Source organism: Varroa jacobsoni, unplaced genomic scaffold (assembly GCF_002532875.2).
Source record: "Varroa jacobsoni isolate VJ856 unplaced genomic scaffold, vjacob_1.0 scaffold_1376, whole genome shotgun sequence".
Classification (NCBI taxonomy): Eukaryota; Metazoa; Arthropoda; class Arachnida; order Mesostigmata; family Varroidae; genus Varroa; species Varroa jacobsoni.
Window position 1 is genome coordinate 515627 of NW_019214278.1, and position 26625 is coordinate 542251.

The 26625-nt window shown below is 40.1% G+C and overlaps 1 protein-coding gene and 2 long non-coding RNA genes across 6 annotated transcripts; 1 reads left to right on the forward strand and 2 right to left on the reverse strand.

Annotated features, from left to right (window-relative positions):
- Nucleotides 1-204: 204 nt before the first annotated feature.
- Nucleotides 205-1087, reverse strand: LOC147752269 (putative T-box protein 7). The gene has a single exon (XM_086972041.1). It carries the CDS (start codon nucleotides 891-893, stop codon nucleotides 273-275), a length of 621 nt encoding a protein of 206 aa, XP_086828167.1. The 5' UTR covers nucleotides 894-1087; the 3' UTR covers nucleotides 205-272.
- Nucleotides 1088-5577: 4490 nt separating this feature from the next.
- LOC111269294 (uncharacterized) lies at nucleotides 5578-19651 on the forward strand. 4 transcript variants are annotated; one of them, XR_015314529.1, is made up of 7 exons: nucleotides 5578-5840; nucleotides 11134-11293; nucleotides 14784-14882; nucleotides 15473-15661; nucleotides 15971-16380; nucleotides 18718-18853; nucleotides 19226-19651. It is a non-coding gene; the product is annotated as an uncharacterized LOC111269294 (long non-coding RNA). The 4 variants fall into 4 exon arrangements; XR_015314531.1 differs by lacking the exon at nucleotides 18718-18853; XR_015314530.1 differs by lacking the exons at nucleotides 14784-14882; nucleotides 15473-15661; nucleotides 15971-16380; nucleotides 18718-18853; nucleotides 19226-19651 and adding an exon at nucleotides 11623-14715 and having other exon boundaries at nucleotides 5591-5840.
- On the reverse strand, nucleotides 17206-24158 carry LOC111269295 (uncharacterized). The gene is made up of 4 exons (XR_002685706.2): nucleotides 23980-24158; nucleotides 23173-23397; nucleotides 22498-22675; nucleotides 17206-18565 (listed from the first exon to the last, which is right to left on the reverse strand). It is a non-coding gene; the product is annotated as an uncharacterized LOC111269295 (long non-coding RNA).
- Nucleotides 24159-26625: the final 2467 nt, after the last annotated feature.

Here is a 26625-nt window from a genome sequence, read left to right on the forward strand (position 1 = left end):
TTTAAAGTTAAAACGGTTTTGCTATAGTACATCCATTAGTCATGTCACACATCGATTGGTAAATTAGGAAATATAGATTATGTGCGGCTAGGTAATGCGACAATCAAGGGAGGATATCCGTATTCTCGATTCTTGAACAGACTATGTGACGTAAAACGATCATACACAAGTCCGCGGTAGAAGAAAGGTTATGAATTCATCATTTAAGTCATACTATTTAAACTGCTATAAAGAAACGTAAGAGCCTTCGCCGATACTTCGTTGAAGGATGATTATTTTGGTTCGGGATCACCAGCATTGAATGGTCTGAACCAAGGCTGCACGAACGATAGCTTCCTGTGCGACGATCTTGGCATGTGACCGGAATCCTCAACTTGGGCGATGTGCATGTCAACGCTGTACAGCTGGCTTGTTTTAAGCATGGCTCCGTCGTGGACAACGCGTCTGTTCTCATCGTATGTATAGAGCTTGACTCGGTCAAAACGTACCGTATCGCGCATCCAAGATGAGCCCAATTTAGGACTATCCGGATGTCGGAAACATTCACGGTGACCGGACGAACCCACAAACTCTAGCCAAACGTTATACTGCTCCATTGGATGGAGTCCGGTAAGCTGTGCTTTTGGCGCAGGCATCATGCGTCTGCCACGGGCTGAAATCTTCATACGCATTTGACAGTTGTATAATGAGGAGTTCAGCAATGACACCGAAGGCTGATATAAGTTGACGGTCGCCTTTCGGACGGATTTTTTTGGCGTACTTGTCACGCTCGCAGTAGGAAGACCTCTCAAACGAGCTACGACGAGAGCTCGTCGCTGTTCGAGTCGTTCACGCTCATCGGCGGCTACCTGTCCTATGGCGGCATGAGCCACACGGACCTTTCCCGTTGACATGGCTGCCGACTCTGGTAGCACAGACGATCTTATGCCGACTTCGTCCGTCCGATAGCGTGGCAGGTTAGCAAACCCAAAAACGTTTCATGGCCTTCGCCGCTTTATCGATGCTGATACGTGAAAACGTGCTCTGTTCTAGAAGTGTCCCGTTGTAGCAAAGCAGGTTCGTTAAATAACACCATTTGGAGTGCCGAGAGCTTCGTTTCTTGCTGGTTACAGCGCTGACAACAGCTTCTATCTATGAAATCCCCTCTTCATTGAATGACTTGAGAAGCTACATACGAATAATTTTTCAGAAAGATCAGCTGCTAATTCCATCCATTTCGATGGAAATTCCAGTTAAGTCATCTCCTTGAAGAGCGCCACTTTACGATAATATAAAGAGTAAAATGCAAAAACTATATTGTACCTCTAAGTAACAAAGCGAATGGTTTAGAAAAGATTAACAATGCATTGTTTAATGTAGATAAATACACTGTCATATGTTATAAGCAAACCAAGGGAGCACAAACGAGGAGTAATGGAAGTTTTAATTATCAAGTTATTAGGGTAATTTCTTTTGAGCGGTATTATAAGTTCGTCGTCAAGATGGAATCACATATTGTTGCTCAATTGAAACCCGTGCGAAACATACCTGATCCAGTTGTGCGCTTAACGACGGCTATTGTATGGGCTAGCCATATACACCGATGTTTCTAATATTGAATTCAACGCTATTCTATTGAAGCGTGTCAATATATGATTTCAGTTTACGTAAGTAGCTTTTTAAGCCACAGCTTGCTCTGGGGTTCCTCAGAAGCGTACAGGCTATAGTGCACGACAGCATACCTGACCTTCGACCTTACATATATTTCTTCCATACAATGCTGATATCTATGAATAAATACTAAACAAAATAACTGCTTTTGTCCGACTTATCTGGTAGACAGAAGTTGTACAATTCGAGTATGATTTTAACGCTTCGTTATCGAAAGCGTGAAATTTCTTATTCCGTATCGTCGACTTGTATTATTTTCCTCTGTACTGAAGCCATCCTATTTAAGCTATCCTATAGATGCCGTTGAGAACGGCAGTGACGGTTCTCTAGTCGACAGTCAACTAATAGGTAACTTCAACAAAAGCATTTTGCGGCAATGAGTACCAGCTGAAGGGTGTTTTAAGAGAACCTGCGCATAAAAGACGCAATTTTTGAACAATCAAAGAAACTATATAATACGATTCACTTATTTAGAAAATGATTCGTGACAAGGTCGGCTTTTTTTCAGTTATCGCCGTCTCACCTGCATGCTAACTAAAAGTCAACAACTATTTTACTAAGTAAAAAACAATGCATAAATCAATTAATAGTTTGAACTATAACTTGAGCATATGGGTTTCGGTGGATAAAAACATTATACAATTTCTTGTCTTAGTATTTTTCTACTATGCAGTCTTTTAGACCCTAAAATTATAACGTTAGGATGACCTTTAAGAATATGACTGAACCGTGCAATTGAACCGGATTAATATAAACCGTACTTGCATACTGAGCTCATAAACTGAGTAAATAACAATATGCCGAAGTTCTAATTCAATAAAAACGAGAAAATATTTTTCCAGTTACTAGTAAGTTGAAAATTTTGTTTACGTTGGCTAGCAGTAAGCTTTGTGTGTCTGTATAACAATATGAACAACACCATTCTCAATTGCTTGCCTAATGTTTATTCGAATTTAAAACTATATTCCGATCTAGTCTGGATTTCTAACTTCGGTTTTATTATAACTGGTCTCATGATCTTACACACTATATAATGGTAAAATTCGGTAAAAATAGTAAAAAAAGCGAACACAGCCTACCCCGCTCCTCTTCTGTACATATCTACTTTATTTTCCAATCCCCTATCAAATAAATTTGCCAATTTCATGTCTCTTTGGCCTCTGTGCTTCTTTTGAGGCCCAGTCGAACAGAGTAGATTTAAAGCAAGAGAAGCGCTTAATTTACTAAGTGTTTTTAAATTTTCAAAAAAAGGGAAAGTTTTTTCCCCTCCACGGGATAGCAAGCTTTTTGGGCGAAAGATTGCTATTCCGGCGGTGTATTGGGGGTCGGGCCGATCACTGCGAGCATACATCTGAGGTCGTTCACAGATAGTCTGATAAAGGCAGACAAGTAAAAAAAAAAAGCTGCTAATAAAACGATAGTCAAACGATGTTTTTGCTTTTTTTTAAAATTGCAACTAGCAATATATTTCTAGATTATTAATATCGTTTTATTTCCTATTCATATTGGTGTAGAGAAGGCCGACGTTTTGGTTACCGTTGAAATAGCTCACCCGTCTGCCGTAGTCTTTGAAATTTTGATTATAAGGGAGATTTTTGGATGGCGTCTTATTTTGGCTCATAGTTGATTTGGTAAAGTAGCTCCTAACGCATAATTCTAATTTGCGATCTACTCTATAATGTTTACGTGATAAAATAAATATTCCACCAAAGATAAATAATAACATTGGTCTGCTTTACCAATTTTATTAACGGATTGAAGTAACCTCCGCATGTATTTCGAAATCAGTTAACAGAAAAACAGGATCAAGAACCGCTCTTAAAGCCAAAACGATGGCATCGTCATTACCCGTGTAGCTGTTAATAGAACAGAAGCTTTAAAAAAAATAGCCCACACACATTTGCTGTGAAATTCGACCGCCATACCTAGGAAGCAACAGTGACTTCAGGAATAAGCTGCTTCATTGGCGAAATGGAACGATGCATAGCCCATGCTACCGATAGACCTGTCCGCCCACTGTAGTGCCTTAGTAAGTCAGAGGTTAAGACTTTCCCCATATTACGGCTAATACTGCGGCTGCTGGTAGTGGAAAACTGCAATTCCGCGTTCAAGACTAAATGACTAGACAGTAGCGAAAGAGTAAAGGGTTTGGGTTATGCGACAATGATTGATTGGACTGTTATCGTTTCCTTGTCTTCGTGCGGACTTGTGCTACATTGCCCTTTATTAGGCATCCTGCCCGCAACTGCTGGAGCTGCTGGTTCTAGGCGTGTGGTCCTGCCTCTGCTGCTACAACTGTGGAGGGATGAAAGCTGAAGGCCAAAAGTAGTAGATCCACTTTGTGGTCTATTTGAGCGAAGCCATGGAGACACGAAGGAGTGTATAGCGGAGAGCGGGCGCATTAGTTGTTAATGCTAACTGGTACCATGTAAAAAGCTACGCGCGTCCCAGTTAGATAGTTAGCCCGGGGGCTGATTAAGCTCTAAACAACTTCCCTCACCCCGCCGAATGCCTCTGTTCCCCCTCCCGCTGCTCCAGCAGCCCACAGTCTACTTAGCAGCCTCAACTGCACTTTAACGGGTCTCTCCGACCGTTGAGACAGACCGGTTTACCCATCAAGGAAGTTGCGATAAGGAGCAACGGAGGCATTACAAGCTGCTTGTCTATTCCCCTGTAGGTGGCCCCTTTACCCCTCTCTGATCCTTACTGCCCGTCTCCTGTTTCAACATTTATTTTAAATCTTAGGGCTAGGGCTGTTTCTCTGTTCGTCGTCGATTGCCTGCGATGTGGAGCATGTAACCTTAGATTTGAAGCACATACTCCACTTGATGGACTTGACCCGATAATACTCGCTTCCCTGTTCCTCTCTTCGCCTCCATCTGTCCTCCGTAACAAATCCAAATTAAATACTGTGCCTGTGCTAACCGGAATCTCACGAGTCTTTTGCTTATTCATTCATATATACGTTCGTCTCTCGGTGGTCCGTTGTTTTTGATAGACGCACCGTTGTAGCTGCTTGCCTGCCCAAAAAATAGCTATTTTTTTCTGCCGCATTTATCTCTTCGTTACATACGTATACTATGTAATCGCAAAGAAGCAATCGTGGCATGCTCCGCTATGTACAGCGTTTGTTGTAATACAAAGCCACTGCAAAATGTATAACAAAAATATTTTTATTTATTTAGTGCCAAGGGCGTACGATACCATTCATGCATTTGTATCATATGTATGTCAACGGCTCAGTGCTATATCAGAGTTGAAGCAAAGAAAGGCACCATAGAGGCTAGCAGGTAAGCGTGGTACCCTGTTTCGCACTCATCCTTAAATGTATTCAAAGGACTATAAGACTGAGGTATTCAATTAAGCCCCAATATCGTTCTTTTAATAGGTACAAAATAACCCCTCACCCAACTTAAAACCATGCGACAACTGGCTGGAGACTAGCCTACACTAAACTTGTATGTTAACAGTCATTGTTAATATATTCGCGTAATTCACATTTTTCCAGTTCTGCTGAGTGTGATCTCTCTAGGGAAGCTGTTTCATGCTAAGGTTAAACCACCGTACCTAAAGCTGAGCCTCATTCTGGCTTTACAAAGAGGAATGCCTCTTGTTTCGTTAAAATGAGATAGACCTCGGGAGAACCTGTCTCACCAGTGTTATCTCTGAAGCTGTGTTCTGTTGTAACAATATAACAGATATTCCTATTAATAAAGTTAGTTGCCATTCTTTATTTTCAGCTAGCAACAGAACGTGTTACAAGGAATGCGAATCGAAGCGTACCAATAACAAGCGTTAAATATTATTTTGCTTCGTGTTTGCTCTACCGTATTGTATAGAGAGATATTACTCGCGTCGTCGTCGACGTGTGTCGTTACTCGACACATAAATATATCAATAGCTCGTTTTATGGCACATAGAGTAACTGTTTATCTAATTGACGCCGGGAATCTAGCGGCGTTCGCATCGGCAAAGCCGATTGGTTGCGCCTTAATCCTCAGAAGGCGAAGCTTCGAAAGCCGGACTGAATGACGCAAAGAAGCAGGGAAACAGCCACCATCGTCGTAGCGATTGTTTATCCGATCGTTGGAATGTCAGAAGAGTCATTTCAGCTTAATCCATCCCACTTGCAGTTGTTACTGTTTTCCAAGCCGTAGAGTCATGTACGCCACTGTCTGAAGCCGTCTAGGGTACGTATCACTCACTACTCGTTCGTATCAAAGCTTTCTTTTTGTTTCGAAAAACAAACAATTTTATTGATTTTCAGTTATATTGGATATGTGTGTGTGTTCAGTGCTTGATATAATTAATTCTTACATCAGAACTTAAGTGGTAAGTATCGTACTTGATAACAACATTTGGTGTCCATTAATTGGGTTGGGAAAAGTAGGACTCTGTGGGAGAGGTGCTGGGCACGAAGCTATTTTACTTCCTCTTCTAGCAAGGCTACGTTACCTTTAACTTTTTAATACTACGAAACCTTCGCAGCTTACTCTCGCAAAAGCTTTCTTGTCGTGTCAATCCCAACTACAGTAAAATGATTGCTTCTTCAAAGGGAAGGTGTATATTGTATATTGGACTGAGCCATATGGCTATCTACAATTCTATTACCGTCAAAATTTTTAGTTTTGAGATACACACGAGTCAAGAATTTTGCTCAGGTTACGTTATTGAGTTTTTTTCATTGTCCAAACTTCAAAAGATGGAGCTCTATACTTTTTTTGTTTGATGATAAAAAAGCAAGGTTTTTTTTACCACAATTTCCTGCCCCGAAGTTACTTTTTCACTCCCAAACTGAAAGCAAGCTACGTTTCACGAACGCCATTAAACTGAGCTTTATTACATAATTTATCCTGCGAGTTAAATGAGCCAAAGTAAAATGAAGCTGCATGGGCCGCTGCATTTCGAGCATACATAGAGCCGAGTACTTTTGATGCAAAGTTCAAAGAGAAATAAGCAGAACAATGTAGCCTCAGAGTACAAGTTAACTTATTAAAACTGCAAATACGTGGCTATATATCAATTTGAACTAAAGAATAGCACTACATGTCATCGTCATAAAGAATATACAAAACTGAGGTGCTTCTTTAAGAAAAGTCGTCGATTTTTTTTAAATATCGCATCGATCATAGAAAACATTACTACCGATGTACACGCCACATTGAGGATAATCAATCATTGATCAGAATTTTGTCCGGAAGGATCGTTCATCATAAGATAATGTATAACCACAATTGTTACACAGGCTTCAGTGCGGTCTAGCTGGTTTTGAGGGGCGATGCGCACATTTTCATTGTTCCTCCATTCCTCCGCCTTCAACTCGCCGATGTGCCTGTACTTGGGTCACTCAAGACCCGACTTCACACTGGGCGTCAAAACGTTATATAGATTTGTGATAGATGAAACACAATCTTTGACCTGCTTAACTTGGTAGTAAGTATTTCCTAACTAAAATTATGGCCCACTCTAGGAAAAAAAGTACTTTTCCTTAAATACGTTCTTCGCACAAAATCATTGGTGGCTCAGACAACTCCACCTTCACAACAGCACTGATGCTACAATTGATACAGTCTCGAAAATGAGAGAATGGTGATGATCCTATATGAATCATATAAAAGACCTATCCTTGAGGAATATTCTGGTATATTCGTAGTAGGTAACCCGTAGCAATAGTGTTGTGCAAAGTTCTGGCCCATATGGCTCCATCCTTCCGTCAATGCATATAAAAAGACCTGTTTAAGCCTGAAATCAATGTGATACGATGAACATGAGTACTGAATTGTATCTGTCCATGTTATTTGTGCGTACTCATTATTTCATCTTCACTATATGGTAGAATACAGTTCGATTTTTTGAATCATAAACTATAGGTGTGATTTCGTATCGTTTTCAGCATATGGCGTTCGGATTTCTGTATGTAGTGCAGCAGTTTAACCAATATAACCTATCGTTGCTCGTACACGTAAACCGGACCTAATAGGAAGCGGGTCGTTTAGGAGAAAGCAATATGCTTAATCCATGTATAATCTCGAGATCAGTGTAACGACGATCTCCGGGACGCCGCTGCTCCTCCTGGCTTCTTGCTTACACGGTGGCCTGCACTGACTAGACAAAGTAGAATGTTCAACACACGTGCTATGCTAATGTAAGCAGTATCGCGTTAGAAAAATACATTGGGTACTGATTACTCCTCATTGAGAATAGTACACAGTAATGTCAATTCGAATGCTATAGCTGTGATTATGCCAGAGGTTGGGTAGCGGAATGTTCCTGACACTCTTTATAGTTATAGTCTACATGTCCGATACAAAACACTTCCGAGCGCTAAGTCCCCGTGCAGCGTCGCTTGACATGGCTGCTGGGTGACATTTTGCTCTGTTTATATATATACATATATGATAATACAGGTTGAAGGGCAGCTTTATACACTATATAGCCTGCTGTCTCCGACTACATAATAAGCGCTTCTGGGCCGACGTTTTCCGTGCGCATCAGGATGCCGTTGTCCAAAAAGAGATGATGTTTGATGTTCCTTCGTACCACAAGACTCATGGCCGCCGCCAAACTAGCCGAATTTGGTCCACTAGCTACAAGGAAAAAAGCAAGTTCTAAATCTTGTTTCCTTAAGAGATTATTCGATATTGATTTTCTGCAGCCTTTGGGTAATCTATACATGTTACGCCATCACACACTCAAGTAATCTCGATGACCAAACTCGATGCCAATTAGTTCCAATAATAATCCAGTTATTCTAATTGCTCGAAGATTATTTCATACCTATAATAGACTGTCAATGAACACAGTTTAAGGCCTGCACGTCAGCACCGTACCCAGCACCTTGTTTTTCGAGCTATTTTCTGTGCCGCAAATTGGCTGCTGGGAGCGGACTAATCTTTTTGGAGCTGTATTGTTTAATATATAAACAATCTTGCTGTCTCGAAACCTTGTAATTCAAAAGTGAGGTTCAGATGTGTACTTTTGTCAATCACCTGAAAAACGCTTTATAGACACCTAGCCTTATGCCAGGGGACCTACGTTTAATAGTTTATGTTCTTTTTTTGAAAATCGACGAGCTCTAAGACTGTTATAAGAAAACCTCGTCAAAATCCTTCAACAATTATTTTATGTGATGATAGTGTTATGATTGATCTACTGAAATACATTCCAATGTTTGTGATATTTAGGGATGCGCCCGTCTAGCCCGTCTGAACAATGCGTTCTCTTAGCTTTGAACTCTCTAATTACGTTCAGTTGATGTTTTGACGATTTTTTTTGTTTGTTTTTACGTTGTTGCTTTCGCTCGAGACACGTGTACACACTGTGTTATGAACTAGTAATAAACAGATGTATTTCCATTAGGGAAAATCTATTCTCTAGCAATTCAAAGTACATTGGAAGCCAACCGATCAAATCTGCGCTTGTGACTATAGAAGTCTTATGGGATTTCTAACGATTGATCGAATTTACTCAATTCAATAGCATCCAAATATTTAGTAAACTTCCATCACAGTTCCTATCGAATTTTGTCTACTAATAGAACGTGCTTCTAGAAGCTCCTTCTTTTGGTTTTACAACGGAACCACGTCGATACGTAAGAAATAAGGTATAAAAATGTGTCACGTGTTGAAATACCTAACACATTAAAAGCCTACTGCCAAGTTTTCGTGCAACACGTGTGCCATCTTTTCTGCTTCTTCGCTGCCATTCGTTACCTCGTTACAACACGGTCGTTACTGTTCTCACTCCAAAAAATGCACTGCTACCATTCTAATAGACCGCTATCCCATCATTTACCGATTCAGCATGTTGCTACATTGTACACGCTGCCGTATACCGTTTTGCGCAATGCTTGCTTAGTACGAGTTGAGTTTAGGGGGTTACTCTGTTCAACCTTTCCTACTTTTTTTTTTTCAGCTTTTCCGTTTTTGTTTTTTCACTTCAAGGGTTCGATCACTAAGGGCCACCTTTTCCCAAAGTTTGTTTACTCAGTCCTTTCGCTCGGCCCAGTACTTTTGTCGACGGCGGTTATCGAACGCTCCTTGATTTAAACGAGGAATATGAGAAATCTAGAGAAAGGGACAGAAAGCAGATAAATTGATATTTTCAAGTACTCTGATATAAAACGTGCGGAAAGAATGCTTGAGCAACAGTTTAGCCATTACTGAAGCTTCATAGACGTAATACACATATTTCTGAACTAATCGAACCGTCTACTTGGTGACCATACTGCCCGTTTGTTTTGTCATCGTTTTGCCGCAAGCTATCACGGTTCACGCTGCCGCACAAATCGGCAGGACTGTTTAATCAAGCGTGAACTGTGACATCTCGAACGAACAGGCCATGCTCGCTATTTCATTGTTGTTGACCCATTTTTGTCTGTAGTATATCGCTGTTGATTCAGTCGTCTGCTATGCCTAAATTCCGCTATCTTCTGCTTTGTTTGTAATACACACACTAACAATATACTAGTAACGACACCTACAACATGGGAGTAGTGTCTACAGTAAAAAGTCAAGTCAGCTACAATTTGTGGAACTTACTTTAACTTCCAAAAATTCGTTTAAAGGAACGTTTTGTTTCTATTTAACTTAAAACGATGATATTAAGCTATTATAAACTATTGATGTATATTAAGTATCCATTACATACTTTACAGAATACAACTTGCAAGATATCTCCTGCTGACAGATAGGACAGTCGTTTTATGCATCTAATTTCGATTATTATTAGTATTTTATTATATTTCATTACGTAGGGAATTTCCGATACACTTTAGCTAGGCCATTCTACATTCTTGTAATTTTTTGAGACGGGTGGGTTCGTATTCACTGTGGCGCATCATAGGATTTAAAGTGATTTTGTTAACGTTTTGCTCAGGTTTCTATATTAGTTGAATAACTGCCGCATACCGTAAGGGGCACCTTCATGCGTATTTAATAAAGAATTTTATAAGATACGTTCGAGATACAGCTTCTGTTATAAGCGGGCACCTTTAATTATTCGTCAATTCTATAAAAACACCTTGTAACGCTTCAAAACCTTAATTTTTTTCCCAAGTTTAGACATTACTATAGTAGACCACCTTTAGTGTAGTCTTTGGGTAAAGGGGAATGTTTTTTCCCCGTTTAGCCTCTTCGTTGTCTGCTAAAATTGCAGTTTGTGGATGAAGGTTCGTCTTCCTAAACAGCAGGGTGCCAGAGGATGCTGTCTCTAATTTAAATTTTAGACTTCTACGTGCAGCGACTAAGCTCCACCGTTTAGCGCTACCGCGGCGGCGCCGTTCCAACATGCAACCAGATGAGGAAGCTAGAGCTGCCTGCCAATTCTGGACCTTGCGCCCCTTTTCTCTCTCCAGAAGCTAAATTCTGACCCTCTAATCTACATTCTAGCATCTGCGTTTCAGGTCTGGCTTCCGACTGTAAAAGATAATAGAATAGTTTCAGTCGCTCATGTATTAATGCAAATCATTTTTATCGTTTCTAGGTGGCCTTTGAGGAAAAAATCTATCCAAGGTCAACTATACAAGGTCGCGTTAATTTTTGCGTGCTAGCCTCTTCATCCCGTTAACACGTCGCGGGCGACTTCACAAATATGGACTTAATCCGTAATTCCCGAGAAGCTGACTGCTCTCATTTTCAAACAGGTGATATATGCCTAGAAGTCGGTAGCAAGTAACATAGTCGTCTGTTTGCAAAAGCGCTGTTTGGAGCATCGGCACATACAAATAGCGACTATCGTTGTTCGCGTTTAAGAAATATAAAAAACTAACTGTATCTCACGCTCAAGTTTAGCTGTTGTCATTATAGGAAATTTTAAGAGAGAGAGAGAGAGAAACTGTTGTGCGGCAGCAGAATTGTCCTGCCGACTCGGAAAAATTGGAAGCGCTATGCCGAACTTCTGTCTAGTGGTACTTTGAGGGTTTATGGAGATAAATAAATCATACAGCCCTGAATTGACGCCTCTGTATTTCAGTAAAAATTACATTGTTAGCTACAGTGCACGAAGGAACCGAGCACTGGTTTGCCTAAACACTGTCAATGGAATTAGAAGAAGAAGAAGCAGAAGAAAATCGATGGTTCTGACTGCGTGGGCACCCCTACGTTTGAACGGACCTCCCAACGCGGATCGTCGTTATCGTCGTCAGCTAAGTGGACTAGGCTGCTTGATCTAGTTTATTTGGCAAACAAGCACCTCTCGAACCCAACGATGACGACCGTAAGGACCCGCTATACCAAGTCGTTTCTCAGCGACACCGTTCGGACGTAAACGAGTGAAGTTTGTGCTCAGTTAGCGACAAGCAAGCAGCTAGTTAACTCGTTGGAACTATAATTGTTCATTTGAAACAGTAACTAGTGACTTTCAATTCTACGGTACGCGTCTTCGAATGTTTCATCTACAAATTGCAGTCTCTAGTGTTAGCAGCAGCAGCGGCGGCGGTAGCGGTAGAAAATGGACTTACACAGGACAGAACGGGTAACTGGGCAGACCCCATTTCCAACACCGTCGTCATCTGATGCGAGAAGTGGCAAAAAAAGTTTGCTCTAACAGCAGGGCTACCGCTCTGTCAGTAACATAAATTGTTTTATCGCCTCTGCCGTCGACAATGGTCACTGCTATGCTCACAATCACGATTTTAAACATTTCATTGATATATGTGATCAGGGAAGGCTTCTCGAATACTGACGGCTGACGACCCTCAAACGACGTTCCCCACTTCGCATGTTGGTTCAGTAGCATGAAGTATATTTAGCTTCTTCAGATACAGTCATTGAAAAATGTCATGTTTCGTCTCATAAAGTTATCACAGAGTTTCGCGCGAAGCCCTGTAATATTAGATTGCCGCGTGAAATGAGGCAATACATCAATCTGTTATAAAGTATTAAACTGAGTTAGAGGTGATCTCATAGGTCTTTGGTTTGGCGTCTTTCTTCCTGAACAGATCGCATATATTTTCAGGAGCAGGGTATTTACTATGTAAAGTTTGTAATGATGACCTTTGTTGCGTTATTTTAAACCCAATAGTTTTTGTATGCTTATATTTCACTAACTATGTGGGACACAAAAAGATAGACTAGAACCCGCTCGCAAAAACGCGTCAAGCGAGTTCAAGTTGGAACGCATACGTTTATACAATGCGTCACTGGAGAATAATTTTGTATTTCCTAGAAACAGCGGAAAGTTGATGCTTTTGTAGAGTTCTGCCATTTTGTCGATCCCGCCGCCATCATCACTGCCATTAAATTAGATCCTCCCAGTGGCAGTGACACTGCGTCCTCAAGAAAACAGTTTTCTAGCATTAGATGTTGACAGAGACTTGAATTGGGTTACAGACGGATAAATCGATCAGGAGACTCAACTCGAGGTGAAACTGGCGCTCTTATCAGGTTTTTGTACCGTGTTATCATGCGGCGATTTTTCTTGCTAAATTTTAGATTTCGATCGCCTAATAAATTGCGACTGATGTTCCTTGCAAGAGGCTTTTCAAAATGACTTTGTTTCTTCACTCGCATAACCCTTTTGTGAAATTGCCAGTAAAGTTAATGCGATGGTACTCTGTTTAGAGCATGTGCAGGTACAGCCCTCATTGGTTTTGATTCTCAGCAGACGAAACATTCGGTCTAGCGCTGCGTACTTTGTAGCGTCGTTATCTTCAAGGACTGCGATGGCGTATTTAACGTTACGCTGAGTAAAATCGTATACAGTGGTCAAACTGAATAGAACTACCCTTTATGGAGTGTTTCACGTTCTGGCAAGATTTAGAACAAGGCAGCCGTTCAATGAACTGGTAACGTTTTCTTACGAAGCTTAAAGGACGTAACACGCTTTTGCGACGTCGAAATATGTCGATGTCATTGGCATTGTTTGCAATACTACAACATTAGGTATTACTAAAGAATAAACTTTAAAAGTACAATTACTGAAATATTGCAGTGTTTTGCCGCGCGTAAAGATATGTACAGAGGGTGAACGCGCTCGTTGTTGTTATTCAGATTGATACCAGCTAAGATAATATGCTACCTTAACAAAGGCGGAAATCCTCAAAAAGTAGTTTGAAGAGACATAACCGACAACCTACAAAATTTACGGCCAAAACCAGACGAGTCCACCTGCCGCCCTCGAAAGACCTCTTCAGATTTTAGCTGTACACTACGTCAATATCTGTCCACTAAATATCTGACGATACCGTAACATCTGGATACCCCCCCCCCCCCCAAAGTACTATGCTCTTTGATGTATGAGAGGTCTTTGTATATATAGACCCCAGCGCACACGATGCCGTCGCCACTAAGGGTAAAAATGTATGCCAATGGTATAAAAAAATATGTACTCGTAAATAATATGCGAGAGAAATCTAATATGCGGCAGGGTTTGCTAAACTTTTATGAGTGGGCCTAAAGAATTGACTTAAAAAATTGATCTATCTATTAAAAAGTGCGCCGTTTCATGCTTCCAGCGTGGGCCTGCAAAACAAGAATATAATACGGGTGACGTCCCAGAATGCAATTAACGATCCAAGTATCGTCACGCCTAGCTTTCCAAAATATTCAGAACGTATGGCGGACATTTTGCTCTGCGCGACACAATGTTCTACAATTGGATTCTGCAAATTTTTTTAATAGAAGATATTAATTTATACATCACACTGTTTCGTAGATATGTTCAACCAGTTATGAGCTACGCAGCGCAACTGTAGAATTAAGGCCTAATCAAAGATAGGGGATTTCTATGCAAGGTCGTGAATACATTTACAACGAGTAGTAGAAGATATCCAGTGAAGGTTACGCCTATTTTAGATCATTTTAAGATTACTGATAGAAAAAAAAAAAGCGTTTACGAGGATTTAGAGAACACAGGTGATTGTATTTGAGAAATGATTTAATATAGCGAGCTGGAACGAGGGCTAACGGAAATGTTTGAGCACAGTTCACAACGACGATATGCGAATGGTCTTTCTCCGTATCTCGTATATACAGAGAACAGGTGTTACGCATACGTTCCGTAAATATGTACGAAACATTTTATGTATACATATATATGAATAAATTTTTTTATCGCTAACGTTTACGTGTCGCGTGATTTGTTTTATCTATAAAAGGATTATTTATATTCGTAAACAAAGTATATTACTACAGGTTTTCGGGAACAAAAAACAGGACGAGGTTTCACCAACAGCAGCAGTACATCCCACCGGCCCGATTTCTTGACAGCGTATCGTAATTAGTTGATTGAAGGTAAGCGGGAATCACCGACGGTACCAGTGAATTTTTTGTTTTAATTTTCGATGATAATGTTCAATAAATATGATTTTTTCTTGTCATTAACGCTGCAACAAAGTTTTCGTTTGAACACAGCGAGTCTTTATCGGTCACAAAAACTAGCTGACATCAGTAAGCGCGAGTAGCCGCGTTACAAATATAAACTAATTATATAATCGACAGGTGTGCAAATTATCTGCCCGAATTTGCTCGCTATTATAAACACAGAAGTTGTGTGTATTCGATCCGGCAACCCTTTCGCTGGACGTCTGGCGGATGCCCAGTGCTATTACAGTATGCATAAAAACGTACGCTAGGGCAACGCTCCCAGAGGGCGACGTTGCTGAATCACTTGTGCTCACTAAGAATGGCGCCTGTATGTTCATTATAGTGAAAAAGGCAAAAAGGTAATTTTTTAATGGAGTGTATTTGATCGCACAGCCTAGCATATTGGATAATCGAGAAGAAAAATGATCAGTGGAGCTTTTCGAATGTTTTTTACTTTTTGTGTCGTAATGCTTCGCTGCAATTCCCGATCATTTAAGTGGTGCACCGCTTCTTTGTAGCTTCACTTCGGCGTCTACTCGTGCTAAACATGGCCGAATGTATAATTTTCAATAGCACACTGTGCGATTTAGCCATGGGACAAATTTTTGTTGGCGGAGAGACGGATTAGTGAAGCTTTTGTATTCGTGAACGATCGATTGGATGCTCCATAGTTTGACTGGGTCCGGTAAAATTTTAGCGTAGACAAGGTAAGCTTCAAATTCACAGTTGATAACAGTTAACGAAATAGAGAAGTTCATATTGCCACTGAAAGTGTATTGTGATTTTCTGAAACAGTAATCTTTGGGTGCATATCTCGTTTATGAGAAATATCATAAAAACGAGCTGACGCTATTCAAGAGAAAATAGCGTCCAGTTGAACATCTAAGCCAACGATTTACCGGACACTTGTTGTTGAGATATGCTTTAACTTGATCAATTGCTGAATAAAGAACAACGTTTTTTTTTTTTAAAAGCTGCTATCTGATATCCAGTCTTCGCTTGTTCTTCATAAATAGGTTATAACTGGTGAATGAAATGATCCCTGACTGACAAGAAGCCACTGCTAATATTTAGAGGAAACTTTTCGCGGGCTGATGAACAATTCGATAATCTTTCGGTGACTATCTTGCTATGATGAGCTAACTGTCGAGAACGATAGTCAATATAAACGGACCTGCCTACAACGGCTAGAACTTCAATTATTTCGCAAGTGCCGATGACGATATAGTGGAAGTCGTTGTTATTAATAGATTAAGTTGTGCCGGTGTGTCTCGATCCTGACACGGTCGTCACTTCTGCTGTAAGCGCTGCCGTCGCCGTTTAACGACTCTCGCTGTTACTGTCGCGTTTCCTCGTCGACCCAACTATGGGTCTTCTACATGTAGGACACTCGTGTTCAAAACACTTGAGATGACTAGCCATATCGGTGAGTCGTTTTCTTTTATAATAACATTAATTTATCGTTAAAAAAGTTGTTCTCACGAAAATATCTGTTTTGAAACTAATCATCCGATAAACGACTGCGTTGCACTTTCTCTCGATGTCGAAATTCGAAATTTGGTGGACGCTTTCCTATAGCGCATATCGTCCTTCGACCTTAATTCGGATATGTGATCTGACAAAATCTGATCCAACATCTTCTCACCATCATATCAGAGAACGTATCATAGTTGATGTTATTTGCAATGGCTGTCTTAGGGAATTTCATCGTAGACCAGCAACCCGATAGAACTTTTTTTGACAGTTTAGGAGTTGCGTCACTCAATTCGTTGATTTCTCGCAGTTTGTCTGAAGCAAATGATATAAATAAATAATATAATAAAAAAAAACAATGTAAATTAATCAAAAGTTACACGTGACCATTGGCGAAGGCATGTTTAGTGGACTTTGCTCGCCATTCGCATGGGAGTGTGAGCTACGTTAGCTCAAAATAATAAAGAGTCGGCGATACTAAATTGTCTACGATTGCAAAACAAATGGATGCTTATTCCACATATGTTGACTGCATATGGCAAAAGCTGTATATCGCTGATATTAACGTGACTCTATATCAGATCTTTACTTATGTATCTCTAATTAGGTGTTGGTGCTACTGAAGCAGCCAGGAACATGCACTCAAACAAAAAAAAATGCCTTATTTGCACTGACCATTTATGATGACCACTAAAAATGTGTGCCATTCTGGGTCGCGTACGTAACGTATATGCGTTTGATCGATGGGAATGGGCCTGCTTACGTACGTAGCTTTCTTCCGCCTTTCGAGGTACGGATTCGAAATTGTCTAGATATTCCAGGTCGAAAATTTAGCATATGACTCACTTTTACATAATAAAAAAAGCTTGATCGTCTGCAGCGGTGTGCCACAGCGAACTACTCGTTCGTAATGTGCAACAAAGGCGAATTGCTTATGCTGGAGAGGCTAGACCTAATGCAAACGTAGGAACTAATCAATCAATCAATCAATCAATCGCAGCTCTATATGTATGGAAAGTACTAATGTTTACGGATTTGGGGCATTTGAGCGATCAGAGCTAAAGACGTATTGCTTATTTTTAATTATGTACAAGCTTTTTTTTACGGGTAATAATGGTTTATGCTGCATAATCAGTGATGGATTGTATTTAGAAAAATCCACGGCTAGATATAAGCGCTTCGATTTTCTGCAAAAACTTAATACGATAACTAAACGCGTAATCGAAGAGGATTTCTAATTAAACAACAGCAATATGCGTTTCTGTTCTTTTTCCTATCGTAAAACGGAGCTGCGACGATAGAGGGATGCCGCTGTGTCCAGAACTCCAAATATATAGTATTTTAGAATTCCAGTTCCAGATAGCGCCTATCGGTACCTCTTGGCGCTGGGAAAAGGAACCCCTCACCTAGGGGCTATAGCAAACGAGGAAAAAGTCTGTCATAATTCCCTGCCCGTTCTTTAGGCGGACAGGCCAATCAAAAACAGAAATGTTCTTACTATCCTAAGGGTTATACTCACGGCAGTTTACTGTAGCAGTATAAAGCATCCTTAATTTTCTTATTTATACAATTTACTGAATAACATGGCTTTTCTTCAACTTCCTCACTGGTATTATTCCTAGCAATATTTCGTTTATACAAAGCTGTGCTACCGAATAATAATTATAATATTATTATAATAGATGCTTAAAGTTTCAACTCCATATAATTGAGCACGCTCTTTTTTTTTTGTTTTCTCTTGTAAAACCAAAATCGCGAAGAATCTTCGCAAGCACCCGAGGAACTCATAAGATACTAAATAGGGTGCTTTATATGAATAGCTAGTATTATTGGTTGTATGCCATTGTCGTTAAAAGAAAATTGTGAACTGCTCGATGTTATTGTGCGACCGACTATATTAGAGAAAACGGCACCCTGACAAATTACTAGTCTGGTTGCGTTAAGCATTGTCTAGCAGCGACAGGCTTTTATGTCCTACTCTGCGTTTTATTTTCGTCTGCCGACAGTACAATTCTTGACAATACCGAAAAGGCGATCTTAGAAACGTCCACGAGAGCTGCAGCCCACTGACTGTCTTACAGGGACGAAGAACAAGTCAAGTGGACATCACAGTCATGTTTGTTCCTTTACCACGCGTCCTGCAACAGTGAGAGAATAAGTGCTTAGAGTAGAGATCGTTTGATGTCTTGGGACGCTCAGACATAGGGGAGGGAAGGAGTAGAAGCCACAGGAACTAATTATGATTATGGTAAAACGCCAACGACTAAGGCGTCTCTCCTTTCTTTTGAAGAAGCGTCGACCGCTCCCGGAAATCTTCTCATTGGAACAAAACTGAAATTGAAATTAATGTCATCACCGCCTCAAACACCGCCCGTACGGCGCTTCCCCGACATAATGATTTTGACTTTCAGAACGCCGGAACACACGTATGTATGTAATTGTAAATGGGCCGTCGGCGCTGCCATACAAGAACGGGGTTGGATCCTAGGTTGTTTTTGTCCGATCTCGTTTTCGCCTTCGTTCCAGTTACTTTTTCGCATAGAATTTTTTCGGACCAAGCACATATGAAAACTGACTATCAAATAGACCACTTTCAACTGTAGTAGAAAATATATACGCTCATGATATCCGTTATATACGTATGTACTCAATACATATCTATGCGTATGAGGACCGTATGGATATAAAGAGTGTTTGAAATATAAAGTGAAAAGAAATAATGGACTGTGAGATGGTTTTGTATTCTGAAAACCATATTATTTGCTCTTTTTATGAACTTCTTTTGCTTCTTGTTCCAGGTATAGAAGTTAGTTTAGTTGAAAGAAAAAATCATTCAACGCTCCAGCCTCTAGGAGTTTTTTGAGGATGTCTTTAAGAAAGCTTCGATGTGTATATTCTGCTCATGAATTTACTGATTTATTTTAACCCGATATGCTATAAAGACCGACGTCAGTGTTTGTGCATAGAACGGCGAATTTTCACAAGGTGGCACATTTGCCAACGAAAAGAGGCTCTATGCTTTTCTTTATGAATTAAGTAAATAGGCGGTTTTAGAACGGATCCGCCTACGATGTCAGCATGAAATAAGGGGGCACTTGATTCTATTCCGGCAAGAGTACTACGTATAGGATCAACAATTGATGTTCAACTGAAAATCGAACGCCTAGTATGATATAAAATTAAGAAATACATTATCACAATTTATTATTCCATGGAAACACAAAGTCTATTTATTTTATTCTAGTCAATGTTGCGTGTATGGACAGAATCGATGGTAGCGTGATCCAGTAAGTTCCGCGTAGGTATAGCAATCACAGCCATGTTAATCAAAGGTGACTGCTCGTTGAAAAACTGTATGAAATCACACATAGCGATCATGCAGGAGACTCTAGGAAAATCAATAAATAACCAGATATAGATTGTCTTTCCAACGAAAGCATCGTATTGCCGTTTGTGTTTGCTTTTGTTTTATGAACACGTTTGTCTGAGGTGTTTATACATTAGAGCAGTAAAGTTGTCCTTATCCATCCTAGCCATCCTTATCACAATATGGAATCATTCAACTCGTCGTTCTACCTTTTGTGTGAGATGAATACTGGCTCGTAGATAACAAATTCTGCAACCATACAGAGGTGGATTATAAAAATATAGTCTGAGTCAGCTGCTTCCACTGATGAATAAGGAGTCCGTGCGCAGTAAAAACGTGCGACTTTCTCTTTTTTCCGTAACTTCGTATAGCTCAGATGAACCAAAAAACTTCAGATCTCCTCTTCGCCATCATAGCCCACATCAAGTGCACGGCGTTGTTATCGACGCCGAAAACAGGCGGAAACGTAAACGCGTTTGCGGGAGCGAAGGATGATTGTTATGTAAGTTTATTGGCAAGTACAGGAGGCTAGATGACGCCAAACTGAGCTAACAAACGACCTTCTGTACTTCAATAGACTCAACGGACTTAGCTGACCCAACAGACCCAATAATACACGAGCTATCCACACACAGTAATGCCTCCTTTCGACGGGAAGAAATCGGATTAGTCTATTGAGTTACGTTACCCTCTCACTCCTTCATGGCCTGTCTTGCCATCAGACTCAATGTTTTTTATACCATGATGGGGCAATGGATTGGGCGGCCCATACGTGGTGGTTAGTATGCCCGCCATGTACCATATATCACAAAAGCTATTTCGAGTCGGCGACCGTTTTGTTAACCAAATGCTGAAGTGTTCTTTAGCCCGCGAAACGATTTTATAAGAATAAGGCGTTAGTGAATTACAAAATATTTGTTACCACGTTACTTATGAAACATGTAAACACAGAGAGAAATAGAAAAAAAAAATGCTTAAGATGAACGCGGAAAACGGCTTAAGAAGTGTTTATACTAATGTTTTAAAAAACTATCAAAATCAAGCCGATCTTCACACAAAACAAGACGGGGAATGCTTGTGGTCCCACCAAAAAGCTGTGACCTTTATTACAGAAAACGATGCTTCGAAGCATCTGGCGCAATGCCTTAAAAAAACACTATTAGGCATGTAAATAACAATAACGACATATGGCACAACAACTATGAGAACAAGATGGCTTACAGGGTTGTCAAGTAATAGTATTTCGTCTACTGACTTTTGGCAAGTATAAGTTGCTTTTAGTTGTTTTTGGAATATGTTATACTCCAGTGAACAGGATGACCTATCAATTTTGTGTATTTATAACTCAGCAAGCGCTCGATATAATTAGAAAAACTTTGCTGATTGAAATAGTTTTGCATTTTGAAGTCCTTTCTAAAAAAATCACAAGAGTGCCGCGTGTCTTTTCTGAGGGTGCCTCAAAGGCCCAAACCTTCAAAAGAATTCCTTCGAATTTCCCCGATTAAAAAAGCACTTCATGCCTACATCACTGCCTATTATTTAGAATTGTCTAACATGCATGTACTTAGCTTAATAAAAAAAAAAAAAAAAATATATATATATATATATATGCTTTGTACTGCTTAGGATTTATTGGTCGTCACTTCTTTTATTTTCGACCTGACATCATCGTAGTGCCCGTTTTTACGTAAGCTATTGTTCAAACGACGGTCAGTGTTGATTAGGGTGTACCCTTACTCTCGGAGCATGCCCTTTATAAAGGACTTATCTGGGCAATGCCCTGCTGTAACCGTGGGGCGATTATTAACTGTCGTATTGTGTTTCTGCTGTGCCGTCTTACGCCATTGTCTTCGATTCGACCAGTTAGTCTTTGATGCAATAATTCGCTCTCACCTAACAATGCTATACCGATGATGATATGGTCGATCATAACCCTATTAGCCATTTGTAGTTGCGTTTGTTCCTCACTCCTGTCCAGCCATGTTTAGATTATATTAAGCTACAAATTAATTACCTAACACGAGCCCCTAAATCTTGTTTTGTGTTCTCTGACTTTTTGCAAAAACGTTTTGCTATGGAGAGATCGAATTTGTTGACCTTTACTCAACTGTAATTGGCTTCTATCAAAGAGTTACACAATGCCTTTATCAGTAGAGGTAGTTCTATATGCATCGCTTTCGAAATGTATTATGTAGCCTAAGTTAGAATCGATACGTCCTTGCCTTAATATCTACATAGAACGATTTTTTGAGTCGATCTTCAGGGTACGGGCGAAACTATCAACAAATTTAGGTCTCGCGATGAGCGATTATCGAATTTTAACTAGCGCATGAAAAATTACACTATTTACAGTGGCATGTTAAAATCTTCTCCATACCCCTCAGTCGCAATAATTAACTAATGAAATTGCCATATACTATTTTAATCAATCCAATCTTTTCCATGTTCAATCGAATGACAATGAAGATTTTAGTATTGCAGAAACAACTCCGCTAGGAAATAATGTAAGTACCGCAATTTAGTCTACAAGAAAGCCTCTGATGAGTTTTCCCTTAGAAGAAATTTGGATGGGGTAATAACCAACGAGCTTGACCGGCACTCAAATCCAAGACAATTATTCTAGTCTCTATTTGTAAACAACAGTTTTGGTATCGTTATCACTCTGATATGATGTCATGCCATCGCTAGACGACAAACACTTACCAATGTGACTGAGCTCGTGCGAACATGAGCCTTTTTTCGAACTCTCCGAAATGATCGCACCTTTGGCGTATTCAAACTATTTTTTTCCTATTTTGAGGAGGAGTTTTTGAAGATCTGGACGTGTATAACGATGCATGATAATAGTTCCTTCCGAACAACTCGCTGGAACAATGACGAGCTAGAAAGTAAACATGAGAAGACCAACGAAGCACTACTATTATTATTATTACCCCATAAAAGTCCTATTTCCAGTTGTTTTGGTAAAGCTTTCATCTTCACTATCTACGTCCATCTACTGCTTTTGTTTCCAAACGAACACAGATTCCAATATAGTGTGAAGCCACCATTCAGTTTTACGAGATACCCAGGAGAAAGTGTTTTTTTATTTGATAGATTGACTAATTTTATTACTACTGTCATAATTATTGTCGCATATCCAATTTTATAGTATATTCTGTAACTGAGCAATCCGTTTACTAACTATAAGGGCAAGTGTGCTATATCCTTGGACTACATGCGTCTTCATCCGCGTAGCCCCTCCTTATGGATACGATACACAAGTCTAGCCCAACTAACCTAAAGTGTGCCGTACCGAAACGACTGAAAGCTGTTTTCCGAGGGATTCGTCTGGTCATTTTGTGGGATGGACGCCTTGTCTCTCATGCCAATGCCTACCTGAATAACAGTCCTTTTGTGGGTTCCGCTGCTAGTTCCTCTTCTTTTCTCATTTCTAGGTCTCTACTTTAGTCTTTGTCCAGAACTGTTATGTCTCGTCTTGAGAGGCAGCGTTTCACTCTCCCGTTCACATTTATTTTTCAGCAATAGCCACTACCGTGGCCACCTGCCCTGTCGAATCTTGGCTACTAGCAGTAGCGGTGGCGGAAGCGTCAGGAATGGCGGCTACGTGGAAGAGAGCACAAATCAATATGTCGATAGGGGATTATGTCACGCACCAAAGAACTTTTTTATTCTTGCGTTTTGTTCAGTCGAGATCGATCGGCCGATCCAAGCGCGTGGCTTACTATGGTCCACTATTGAAACTGACCGAATGGGAAAGAAATAATTCTCCGAACAGGATGCATGAAATGACTCATCTGTGCACATACAGCTTGATGCGTATGTGAGCGTCTCTGAGCGCACACATGTGTGTCTTGTAACGATCGTGAAAAAGATTTAAGAAGATCCGTTAAGACGAAGAGCTATTTGGGGCTATAGTTCTCCTCTCTCAAGCTTCTCATGAATGCGTGTTCAGAAGGTGAGCAGCAGGACCTTACGTAAATGCAAGTCGATTTATTGATAGTGACGTTTTGGAAAGAAAGAACCATCAACGTAAATAGGCGGATGGCAGCGCACAAAAATCGTGAGGTTATTACCTAACCTATTAGTTGGCGTAATTAATACATACGAAGGTTTCGTTAGAATATAAACGGAAGAGAAATCGGTTGTTTACGAGTAGTTGAATAAAGTAGCTAACTTACTTACCGCGCGCGTTGTAGCAAAGCTTTGCTAGAAGACGGAGCTTGAGAGCGGGGCAAGGTTTGCGGTTTCGGTACTGCGGTCGGAATTTATTCAGCTATGCAGACTTTGCTTCCTAGTGTTCAGTAGGATGCTGTCATATTGTTACATGTAATGTGTGTGCATATAGAATTTAGCTTGTTCGGGTTTTGAGTAACCTTTGTTGATCACTATGTTACCTTACTGGATTTTTTCCTATTGAAGGCGCCCAAATTATTCTTGCATACATATACGGTAACGCGTTTTTCACGCCATTATATATATATATATATATATATATATATATATATATATATATAGATATATATAGATGAGAATCTAGTCGAATGCAGCTTGCTAAAAGATAACTCTCGTGGACTCACATGGACGACTAAAGAAACAAATTACTCTGGGGTGACGCCTGTACAAGTTTCTCAGGCTTTAGGCACGTCCACAGTGTGAAACTTTTACGTCGCGAACAAGATCCATAAGCGTCATAATATATTACTTCTCCAGTCCAATTTCGAAGGTTCGCTTCATAGTTTGAAAAGTTCGCCCTGTTGGAAATCCAAAGTAAGTTGTTAGAAGATAATTAAAAGGAGACCATAACATCTTGCGTAAGGGTCAGTATCGTAGCCCTTGCAGTATCCAATGGGGATGGGGTAACATTGAATCAGGATCTGCAGGTATAATTCTTCTGTTAAGCCTGTTCTGTTTGGAATGTCCTTAGGCTAGTGTCCTAAAGCTTTACGCACTCATTTCATAGCTTTTTTTAGTAACTAAAACTAAATGTATCATTTGGTTTTACACTTTGTATTGCATTTTGACTCTTTAGGTAAAGTGTCACTTTATCGATCGATTATCGTCTGCTCGATCATTCGTAGATCTTGCTAACTTTGCTACGTGACTATAACCGTTTTATTCTAATAACGTCCGCTTTTAATGTGTTAACCGACTTAGAGTTATCCTATTTACAGGCCAAAAGCGCAAAGCGTGATAGCCCATTTCCTGATCGATCGGTTTTCGAAGCGATTTCGTTTTTTTTCTTTTGTGATCTTGCGGAAACTGTTCTATGGACGCCATTCTCAAATTAAAATGACCCTAAATTCGAATTTCCATCTATTAAAACAAACAAGGATATTCCACGGGCTTTGGCAAACAACAACAACTGGCTATTATTGTTCTAAGATAAACGTTGTTTAAAAGCTGTCATTTATCATTTCGAACAATAGGTAGATAATTTTTGGGGCATTCCATAACCTTTTCAACAGTTTAAAACCCTACTTCGTACCAAAATCTCCCTAGCATAGCAAGCGACACTAATACGGTACCGCGAACGGAACCGCCGGAGGGAACGTATATCTTCTACATCGATGTTTTGTACTGGGAGCAATCTCTCAAAAGTGATCAATGCCAAAAGTCATCACGAAGCGTGATCCTTTTTGAATAAAACGAAAGGAGGTATTGCGGTGGCCACTGGAGGTTAATATCTGAAGTCAAGAGAAAGGCAATGTGTAGGTTAAAAGCCATTTGGCTTATTCCCGACAGGTACTCAATCTTTCCATAAACTCACCCACAGTATTCTAGGCTTGGCCTTTTCCCGCCACTGAAAGATTGTTCTCTATCACTGCCTGTAAAATAATCCGTTATCATAATCGATGGCATTCTAACAATCTATTCCAGCTGGACCCAGATGCAGCGACTTTTAGTATTTGCCCAGGTCATCCAATTCACAATTTTAGTGATTATTAGACTATCTGTACCACCACGGGTACTCCGATGATATAATAGGTTACACAGATAATTTCACTTGGAAACTCGAATTTCTGTACCTTCGCTGAGTGAGATTGGGTAATAGCGAAGGCGAGAATTGAATTGCCATTGTTCGCAGTGCGACTACACAGTTGCTCATTAGGCTAGTCTTTAGTAAGACGATGCACATTTTCTCGAATCAGACATAAATTGGTATATAGTCAGGTAACAAGCATTCAACACCTGATAAAGACAGAGTGCAGTCTAGGGACACATTGACACGTCTTCAACAATTTAGAAGACCATTAGCCGCTAACCTCATTAGCCCAACATAATAAATATAGGCAATTAACTGATCGCAATAAGCGCATTCATATGGAGACCAGATTGAACAAAGGGCGTCGAGGATCGATTACGCGCTACAAAGGATCTGAGTGGGCAGCACAGGATTTGATTTTGGATATCGCACATTTTCAATGTCTACAAATACGCTACTGTTTTCGTTTACTATTGTTATTGCGCTGAACAACGCAGCGAGTACAGGCACATCGAAAACCACGAAGGCCAGTTGCGGCTATGGGATGGATGTTCAGCATGGTTACAGCTGTCATTTATAAAGGCGTTTAGGAGAAGCCTAATTCGATAATGAATTTGCATACGAGACTGAAAAGCTTAATAGAATAGATAGTTTAACAGATGGGACAACTTGTTTCAATAAAGGTTTACTTGGCGGCAAATTACTCTTCATCTTGTACCCTTGCAGATTTAGTTTATATATATTATATTTAGACAATTTAATGAAAAATCAACAGAACTTGTACGTAACGACACCTTTGCCGGTCTAATTTAGCCTCTATTCAGATCGGGAGGCGGTACTCCTGT

Coding starts and splice junctions, on each gene's coding strand:
- LOC147752269 (XM_086972041.1), bottom strand. CDS start 893: ATGTCAACGGGAAAGGTCCGTGTGGCTCATGCCGCCATAGGACAGGTA.